At 49.0% G+C, this 10,194-nt stretch overlaps 1 protein-coding gene across 1 annotated transcript; it reads left to right on the top strand.

Annotated features, from left to right (window-relative positions):
• The first annotated feature begins 2,657 nt into the window (after positions 1 to 2,657).
• Positions 2,658 to 9,789, top strand: LOC125372664. The gene is made up of 3 exons (XM_048383191.1): positions 2,658 to 2,755; positions 3,952 to 4,112; positions 9,642 to 9,789. Exons 1-3 carry the CDS (start codon positions 2,687 to 2,689, stop codon positions 9,787 to 9,789), a joined length of 378 nt encoding a protein of 125 aa, XP_048239148.1. The 5' UTR covers positions 2,658 to 2,686.
• Positions 9,790 to 10,194: the final 405 nt, after the last annotated feature.

The following is a 10,194-nucleotide window of genomic DNA, read 5'->3' as shown; positions in this document are numbered from 1 at the left end:
TTTTGCTTGAAAGTTCTGAAAAATGCTGACATGCATGGCCAGAAAACAGACAACACGGCAAGTATATGTAACAGTAGTGACGAAGGACGGTAACAGTAGTGACGAAGGATGGTAACAGTAGTGACGAAGGATAGTAACAGTAGTGACGAAGGACGGTAACAGTAGTGACGAAGGATGGTAACAGTAGTGACGAAGGATGGTAACAGTAGTGACGAAGGATGGTAACAGTAGTGACGAAGGATAGTAACAGTTGAGACTGAAATGAATCTCAATACAGATTCTGCTTTACTTACATAACCACTCAAACTAATATACTTTGTTTCAATTAAGTTTTATTAATTTGTTTTCAAAATTAGCAGAATCACATCTGTGATTGCAACAGTAATGAGTATTTTAAATACTTGTAACAGTAGGGACACTTAATTGTAACAGTAGTGACTAGAGATTTAGCGATTGTAACAAATCTTGACTAAAGTGCATAAATAAAAGTGTTAGCCAATTTTCTTAGCTGTTTTGAAACAATAATATATGTAAGTTTGACATTGCTTGACAGATTTGTTTGAACTGATTGACATAAGTGTTCATCTCATACGTTTTAGTTGTTTTGTAACAGTGGGGACACAAAATGTAACAGTAGTGACAACTGATTTAATGTTGTAAGAAAATGTTTTGGGGGATTAAGTTTTACAATTGCAGAGAATTACTTTCAAAGTGCATTTCTCAGTAAAAACTGTTTCACAATAAATGATACCGATTTCATTGAATTACCAACAGTTTTACTCGAAGTGCACATGTAACTGTGGTGACACTGAATTGTAACAGTAGTGACTAGGGATTGTAAAATCTGAAAGAATATGTTGTAACTTAGTGTTACTTAAATTTTAATACGTGTTTAAATCATATCTCTTTTAGTTTTACAAATTTGACTTGAACTGAAAGATTGGTAGACATTTTTTCTCCAATTGAGTGAGGCAGGTTTTGCATTCAAATTAAAGCTTATTCAGTTGATATGATGGGTTTGTGTTTGATAACATTGTTTGTTACGTCTAAAGATGGAATGTGGAAGTCATATTAAATTTCCTGTTTCATCAAAACGTCACTACTGTCATGCTTGTCACTACTGTTACATGTAATGTCACTACTGTTATCGGCCTAAATTATAGTAAATATTTATTATTTTCTATTTGTTATTTGTTTTATCTGTTATTATCTAATAAATAAACATGTAATTGTATGTTCTGAAAAAATCTGCCAGAACAAACAATGTTTTAGTACAAGAAGACTGGTGTCATAACTTAAAATTTTATCAAAATGTAAATTGACAAGCCAAAGCTTACCATCATTTTTTTTATATTTTCTTCAATTTGGTTTCTTTTGACTTTTCTGTGTACAACTCTTCACAGAAAATGATATTATCACTAAAAAAGCCCAGTTCAAATGACAATTTTAAAAAAACCCTTACTTCACAACATGTAACAGTAGTGACTTGTAATTTGCCTTTTTCGTTTTTAAATGTCTACAAAAGCAATATTAGGATTAATTAAGGTTGCAAACTCTCTACCTTAACTCTAAAACAAGGAAAAGAAATATTTGCTTTTTGAAATTCATAGGCACGAAATATCTTACAAATTTTGAAAAAGACCAAGCACCCTCATTGTTATGAACAATCACGGTCGGATTGCGGATCAGAACAGATCACCAGTATCGGATGTTGTGAGGTTTGACTGACGGTCATTATACATGTGTCATATGGCTTTATCAGGCGCTGACTCCATTAAGGCCGTTTGTCGGTTCACTGTCCGGTCACTGTCTGATCTCTGTAGGATCGCATTCGGGAGAATCGGGACGCTGTCGGGACAGATTCGGTCGTTTTTTACCATGCGGAAAATACATTTGGATCAGATTCGGATTGAGAACGGGAGAATCGGGGCGAATTCGGCTTGAAACGGCTGATTCGGGACGCTTCCTGAACAATATCTGATTGTTTGTGAATTTCCCGCCACGAATCACAGGATCTTGATCAGACTTTAATCGGGAATTGCCCTATCAAGGACGGCAGTAAAAATCCTGAATGTGTGACTGAGCTCTTAAGTACAGGCTGAGATAGTAAAGTTAGAATTGTGCAAGGCCTGTAATCACGGGTTCGAATCCCTGATTGACCCTTATTATGATAACTGACTTGTAAAGTAGTAAGCGTCAAAGACCAGCATCACTTCAGCCCATTCTGGCATAGAATAGGTCTTCAGCAACCCATGCTTGCCGTAAAAGGCGACTATGCTTGTCGTAAAAGGCGACTAACGGGATCGGGTGGGCAGGCTCGCTGACTTGGTTGATGCATGTCATCGATCCCAATTGCGTGGATCGATCCTCATGATATCAATCACTGGATTGTCTGGTCCAGAATCGATTATTTACAGACCGCCGTCATATAGCTGGAATATTGCTGAGTGCGGCGTTAAACAACAAACAAACAAACAAACAAACACTTCAGCCCATGTCAAGACATAACTGAAATATTGTCAAGAGGGCTGGTAAGTACAAGGATTGCAACACACATATCGACCTAATTCCTATCATTTTATCATCGTTATCACTGATATCGTTGTTATCACACAATAACAGTAACCGCCGCCACATATCTACACTACTCACCTGACCATACAGGCTTGTGTTGACAGCGTCCAAAATGCGGGCAGGTGTACCACTTTGTGGCCTTGTAGGTCTACTGCTTCTATCAAGTCTATTTTTCGTTCAGGTAAGGCTGTTAATTGAGACATTTTGTGTGAAATAGTAATTGACATTGTTAAACGATGAGAGCTATAAAGGCCAATAGACCACATTTTCCAAAGCTGGACTAGAGCAGGTCTCAAGTATCCGATGCTTGTCGTAGTAGTCGACTAAGTGCGGTGCGTGGTCTCAGTGAGTGAGTGTGATTTTACGCCGCTTTTCACGCCGATGTGTGTCCCAGCTGTGTCGACGGGAACCGCTTCTCCTGTTATCAACCACTGGTTGGCTAACCCAAGGAAATGGATGAATAACAACTTGTTAATATGCACTGTTGCATCGAATTATACCACGAGTTACACCAAACTTCGGCACGTCGAGGGACCTGTGAAGATCCGGGTTAGAATAGGTCTCCAGCAACCCATGCTTGCCGTGAAAAGGTGACTATACTTGTCGTAAGAGGCTACTAACGGGATCGGGTGGTCTGGCTCGCTGACTTGGTTGGTGCATGTCATTGTATCATTGACCCGGGTTTAAATATATCCCAGTACTCTCTTGCTTTTCATTCTGGGGGGACCCGGGTTTGAATAGGTCTCCAATACTGTAGGCTTGTCATCCCGTGGGGACCCGGGTTTGAATAGGTCGCCAATACTGTAAGGCTTGTCATCCCACGGGGACCCGGGTCTGAATAGGTCTCCAATACCTTGCCACTTGTCATCCCGTGGGGACCCAGGTTTGAATAGGTCTCTAATACTGTAGGCTTGTCATCCCGTGGGGACCCGGGTTTGAATAGGTCTCCAATACTCTGCTACTTGTCACCCCGCGTTGAGACGGGTTTGAATAGGTTTTCAATACTGTGGGCTTATCACCCAGGGTGGACACGGGTTTCAATACGACTCCAATGCTCTGTTGCTTGTTATTCTTTCAGGACCCGGGTTTGTCCCAGTACCCTTTTGCTTATAATATGAGACCAATTTGCATCAGACCCTGTGACGTGGCTTATGGCATGCTATCGTTAATGTCTCAGTGGAGTGGGTCGTTGTTCACATTTTCAGCCATTGGTTTGCCTTACCCAGACACGATTATCTACAGGTCACCGCCATAAAGCTGGAAAATTGCCTACTGTGGCGTTAAACGACCTTCGCGCGATCCCAACGACACAAAGCTGATGGTTTTGGTAACACAATGACTCAGCTAAACGTATAAACAAGAACATTTTGTCCCCAGGAAGGTCTGGGCAGCGTGGACGTGTATCTGCATTTCCGCAACTACATCAACGTCAAAGGAGTGACCACCGATAACCGATGCTGCGATGAGAACCAACATCCCGTCTTCGGCCACGTGTGTCCAGACCAGTGCGACACACAATTCGTCCTCTGTCTTGGCAGGTGAGTTCTACCCTTCACACTGTTCCATCTTGGGACCTGTGGCTAGGTGGGTGGGTTGTATACCTATTCCCTTCCATCTGCGGCGGTAGGGTGTCCCCTATGTTGTATTCGCTTCACACTGTTCCATCTGCAGTGGTAGGGTGTCCCCTGGGTTGTATTCCCTTGACACTGTTCCATCTGCGGCGGTAGGGTGTCCCCTGGGTTGTATTTGCTTCACACTGTTCCATCTGCGGCGGTAGGGTGTCCCCTGGGTTGACTTCGCTTCACACTGTTCCATCTGCGGCGGTAGGGTGTCCCCTGGGTTGTATTTGCTTCACACTGTTCCATCTGCGGCGGTAGGGTGTCCCCTGGGTTGTTTTCGCTTCACATTGTTCCATCTGCGGCGGTAGGGTGTCCCCTGGGTTGAATTGCTCCACACTGTTCCATCTGCGGCGGTAGGGTGTCCCCTGGGTTGTATTCGCTTCACACTGTTCCATCTGCGGTGGTAGGGTGTCCCCTGGGTTGTATTTGCTTCAGACTGATCCATCTGCGGTGGTAGGGTGTCCCCTGGGTTGTTTTCGCTTCACACTGTTCCATCTGCGGCGGTAGAGTGTCCCCTGGGTTGTATTTGCTTCACACTGTTCCATCTGCGGCGGTAGGGTGTCCCCTTGGTTGTATTTGCTTCACACTGTTCCATCTGCGGCGGTAGGGTGTCCCCTGGGTTGTATTCGCTTCACAGTGTTCCATCTGCGGTGGTAGGGTGTCCCCTGGGTTGTATTTGCTTCACACTGTTCCATCTGCGGTGGTAGGGTGTCCCCTGGGTTGTTTTCGCTTCACACTGTTCCATCTGCGGTGGTAGGGTGTCCCCTGGGTTGTATTCCCTTGACACTGTTCCATCTGCGGCGGTAGGGTGTCCCCTGGGTTGTATTTGCTTCACACTGTTCCATCTGCGGCGGTAGGGTGTCCCCTGGGTTGAATTCGCTTCACACTGTTCCATCTGCGGCGGTAGGGTGTCCCCTGGGTTGTATTTGCTTCACACTGTTCCATCTGCGGCGGTAGGGTGTCCCCTGGGTTGTATTCGCTTCACACTGTTCCATCTGCGGTGGTAGGGTGTCCCCTGGGTTGTATTTGCCTCAGACTGTTCCATCTGCGGTGGTAGGGTGTCCCCTGGGTTGTTTTCGCTTCACACTGTTCCATCTGCGGCGGTAGGGTGTCCCCTGGGTTGTATTTGCTTCACACTGTTCCATCTGCGGCGGTAGGGTGTCCCCTGGGTTGAATTCGCTTCACACTGTTCCATCTGCGGCGGTAGGGTGTCCCCTTGTTTGTATTTGCTTCACACTGTTCCATCTGCGGCGGTAGGGTGTCCCCTGGGTTGTTTTCGCTTCACATTGTTACATCTGCGGCGGTAGGGTGTCCCCTGGGTTGTATTTGCTTCACACTGTTCCATCTGCGGCGGTAGGGTGTCCCCTGGGTTGTATTCGCTTCACACTGTTCCATCTGCGGTGGTAGGGTGTCCCCTGGGTTGTATTTGCTTCAGACTGTTCCATCTGCGGTGGTAGGGTGTCCCCTGGGTTGTTTTCGCTTCACACTGTTCCATCTGCGGCGGTAGGGTGTCCCCTGGGTTGTATTTGCTTCACACTGTTCCATCTGCGGCGGTAGGGTGTCCCCTTGGTTGTATTTGCTTCACACTGTTCCATCTGCGGTGGTAGGGTGTCCCCTGGGTTGTTTTCGCTTCACACTGTTCCATCTGCGGTGGTAGGGTGTCCCCTGGGTTGTATTTGCTTCACACTGTTCCATCTGCGGTGGTAGGGTGTCCCCTGGGTTGTATTTGCTTCACACTGTTCCATCTGCGGTGGTAGGGTGTCCCCTGGGTTGTTTTCGCTTCACACTGTTCCATCTGCGGTGGTAGGGTGTCCCCTGGGTTGTATTTGCTTCACACTGTTCAATCTGCGGCGGTAGGGTGTCCCCTTGGTTGTATTTGCTTCACACTGTTCCATCTGCGGCGGTAGGGTGTCCCCTGGGTTGTATTTGCTTCACATTGTTACATCTGCGGCGGTAGGGTGTCCCCTGGGTTGTATTTGCTTCACACTGTTCCATCTGCGGTGGTAGCGTGTCCCCTGGGTTGTTTTCGCTTCACACTGTTCCATCTGCGGCGGTAGGGTGTCCCCTGGGTTGTTTTCGCTTCACATTGTTACATCTGCGGTGGTAGCGTGTCCCCTGGGTTGTATTCGCTTCACACTGTTCCATCTGCGGCGGTAGGGTGTCCCCTGGGTTGTTTTCGCTTCACACTGTTCCATCTGCGGTGGTAGGGTGTCCCCTGGGTTGTATTTGCTTCACACTGTTCCATCTGCGGCGGTAGGGTGTCCCCTTGGTTGTATTTGCTTCACACTGTTCCATCTGCGGCGGTAGGGTGTCCCCTGGGTTGTTTTCGCTTCACATTGTTACATCTGCGGTGGTAGCGTGTCCCCTGGGTTGTATTCGCTTCACACTGTTCCATCTGCGGCTGTAGGGTGTCCCCTATGTTGTATTCCCTTGACACTGTTCCATCTGCGGCGGTAGGGTGTCCCCTGGGTTGTATTTGCTTCACACTGTTCCATCTGCGGCGGTAGGGTGTCCCCTGGGTTGTATTTGCTTCACACTGTTCCATCTGCGGCGGTAGGGTGTCCCCTGGGTTGTTTTCGCTTCACATTGTTACATCTGCGGCGGTAGGGTGTCCCCTGGGTTGTATTTGCTTCACACTGTTCCATCTGCGGCGGTAGGGTGTCCCCTGGGTTGTATTCGCTTCACACTGTTCCATCTGCGGTGGTAGGGTGTCCCCTGGGTTGTATTTGCTTCACACTGTTCCATCTGCGGCGGTAGGGTGTCCCCTGGGTTGTATTTGCTTCACACTGTTCCATCTGCGGCGGTAGGGTGTCCCCTGGGTTGTTTTCGCTTCACATTGTTACATCTGCGGTGGTAGCGTGTCCCCTGGGTTGTATTCGCTTCACACTGTTCCATCTGCGGCTGTAGGGTGTCCCCTATGTTGTATTCCCTTGACACTGTTCCATCTGCGGCGGTAGGGTGTCCCCTATGTTGTATTCCCTTGACACTGTTCCATCTGCGGCGGTAGGGTGTCCCCTGGGTTGTATTCGCTTCACACTGTTCCATCTGCGGCGGTAGGGTGTCCCCTGGGTTGTATTTGCTTCACACTGTTCCATCTGCGGTGGTAGGGCGTCCCTTGGGTTGCATTCCCTTGACACTGTTCCATCTGCGGCGGTAGGTTGTCCCCTGGGTTGTATTCCCTTGACACTGTTCCATCTGCGGCGGTAGGGTGTCCCCTGGGTTGTATTCGCTTGACACTGTTCCATCTGCGGTGGTAGGGTGTCCCCTGGGTTGTATTTGCTTCACACTGTTCCATCTGCGGCGGTAGGGTGTCCCCTTGGTTGTATTTGCTTCACACTGTTCCATCTGCGGCGGTAGGGTGTCCCCTGGGTTGTTTTCGCTTCACATTGTTACATCTGCGGTGGTAGCGTGTCCCCTGGGTTGTATTCGCTTCACACTGTTCCATCTGCGACTGTAGGGTGTCCCCTGGGTTGTATTCCCTTGACACTGTTCCATCTGCGGCGGTAGGGTGTCCCCTATGTTGTATTCCCTTGACACTGTTCCATCTGCGGCGGTAGGGTGTCCCCTGGGTTGTATTCGCTTCACACTGTTCCATCTGCGGCGGTAGGGTGTCCCCTGGGTTGTATTTGCTTCACACTGTTCCATCTGCGGCGGTAGGGTGTCCCCTGGGTTGTATTTGCTTCACACTGTTCCATCTGCGGCGGTAGGGTGTCCCCTGGGTTGTTTTCGCTTCACATTGTTACATCTGCGGCGGTAGGGTGTCCCCTGGGTTGTATTTGCTTCACACTGTTCCATCTGCGGCGGTAGGGTGTCCCCTGGGTTGTATTCGCTTCACACTGTTCCATCTGTGGTGGTAGGATGTCCCCTGGGTTGTATTTGCTTCACACTGTTCCATCTGCGGCGGTAGGGTGTCCCCTTGGTTGTATTTGCTTCACACTGTTCCATCTGCGGCGGTAGGGTGTCCCCTGGGTTGTTTTCGCTTCACATTGTTACATCTGCGGTGGTAGCGTGTCCCCTGGGTTGTATTCGCTTCACACTGTTCCATCTGCGGCTGTAGGGTGTCCCCTATGTTGTATTCCCTTGACACTGTTCCATCTGCGGCGGTAGGGTGTCCCCTATGTTGTATTCCCTTGACACTGTTCCATCTGCGGCGGTAGGGTGTCCCCTGGGTTGTATTCGCTTCACACTGTTCCATCTGCGGCGGTAGGGTGTCCCCTGGGTTGTATTTGCTTCACACTGTTCCATCTGCGGTGGTAGGGCGTCCCTTGGGTTGCATTCCCTTGACACTGTTCCATCTGCGGCGGTAGGGTGTCCCCTGGGTTGTATTCCCTTGACACTGTTCCATCTGCGGCGGTAGGGTGTCCCCTGGGTTGTATTCCCTTGACACTGTTCCATCTGCGGTGGTAGGGTGTCCCCTGGGTTGTATTCGCTTCACACTGTTCCATCTGCGGCGGTAGGGTGTCCCCTGGGTTGTATTTGCTTCACACTGTTCCATCTGCGGCGGTAGGGTGTCCCCTGGGTTGTATTCGCTTCACACTGTTCCATCTGCGGCTGTAGCGTGTCCCCTGGGTTGTATTCGCTTCACATTGTTCCATCTGCGGCGGTAGGGTGTCCCCTGGGTTGTATTCCCTTGACACTGTTCCATCTGCGGCGGTAGGGTGTCCCCTGGGTTGTATTTGCTTCACATTGTTACATCTGCGGTGGCAGGGTTTCCCCTGGGTTGTATTCGCTTCACACCGTTCTATCTGCGGCGGTAGGGTGTCCCCTGGGTTGAATTCGCTTCACACTGTTCCATCTGCGGCGGTAGGGTGTCCCCTGGGTTGTATTCGCTTCACACTGTTCCATCTGCGGCGGTAGGGTGTCCCCTGGGTTGTATTCGCTTCACATTGTTCCATCTGCGGCGGTAGGGTGTCCCCTGGGTTGTATTCCCTTGACACTGTTCCATCTGCGGCGGTAGGGTGTCCCCTGGGTTGTATTCGCTTCACACTGTTCCATCTGCGGTGGTAGGGTGTCCCCTGGGTTGTATTCGCTTCACACTGTTCCATCTGCGGCTGTAGGCTGATCTCGTGAGTTGATGGGTTAATTGTATTCGCTTCACACAGTTCCATCTGAAGCCCCGTGGGTAGGTGGATTGTATTAGCTTCACACTCTTCTATCTGTAGCGGTAGGGTGGTTCCTTGGGTAGGTGGTCTGCTATGAGTGGATATTGAGATGTCAGGGTGCTATAGTCAAGGGCATGCCCAGCTTGCAATATTCCGCAAATATATTTTAGGTAAATATTACAATGTTCACATAATATAGCCATGAGGATAATCGAACCCGCATCTTCAACATGACGGCTTCCCCCTATCCCCACCCCCTCGCTCCTGCCTCCAGGGGTAGATCTGTTCGGGTGGCCTACCTAATGTTGTATAGTACCTGCCTTCTACCCTACTTCTGTGTCTGCAGTATGGCCAGTCATGCCTGCAACGGTGCGTACTTAGTCACTGACGTCACATACAACGCCAACAACATCACCTTCGACAACCACATCGGGAACAGGACGCTCAACCCCGTTGTTCTGCACCTACCCCACTGGAACCCAGTAAGTCAGTGAGCAAGGTTCTCAGTTAATGAGTGGGCGCATGTTCTTGGGAGTGTGTCAGTGCTTGTAAGTGAGTGAGCGAGTGAGTGAGTGTCTGTGCCTGTGCTTGTAAATGCCTTGTGCTTGTGAGTGCCTTGTGCTTGTGAGTGCCTTGTGCCTGTGAGTGAGTGCCTTGTGTTTGAAAATTGCTTCCGTTGGGCGAGTTTCTTTGATTGTTTGTTGTTTAACGATGCACTCAGCAATATGCCAGCTATATGACGGCGGTCTGTTAATAATCAAGTCTGGACCAGACAATCCAGTGATTGACATCATGAGCATTGATCAACGTAATTGGGATACGATGACATGCATCAACCAAGTCAGCGACCCTGACCACCCGATCCCGTTAGTCGCCTCTTACGACAAGCATAACCTGGG

The sequence above is a fragment of the Haliotis rufescens genome, unplaced genomic scaffold (genome assembly GCF_023055435.1).
Source record: "Haliotis rufescens isolate VD_foot unplaced genomic scaffold, xgHalRufe1.0.p SCAF_45, whole genome shotgun sequence".
Classification (NCBI taxonomy): domain Eukaryota; kingdom Metazoa; phylum Mollusca; class Gastropoda; order Lepetellida; family Haliotidae; genus Haliotis; species Haliotis rufescens.
Note: the sequence above shows the minus strand (reverse complement) of the source record. Positions and strands in the feature narration are given on the sequence as shown.

Coding starts and splice junctions, on each gene's coding strand:
- LOC125372664 (XM_048383191.1), top strand. CDS start 2,687: ATGCGGGCAGGTGTACCACTTTGTGGCCTTGTAGGTCTACTGCTTCTA. Junction 2,756..3,951: donor CAAGTCTATTTTTCGTTCAG/GTAAGGCTGTTA, acceptor TTTTGTCCCCAG/GAAGGTCTGGGCAGCGTGGA. Junction 4,113..9,641: donor TTCGTCCTCTGTCTTGGCAG/GTGAGTTCTACC, acceptor CTGTGTCTGCAG/TATGGCCAGTCATGCCTGCA.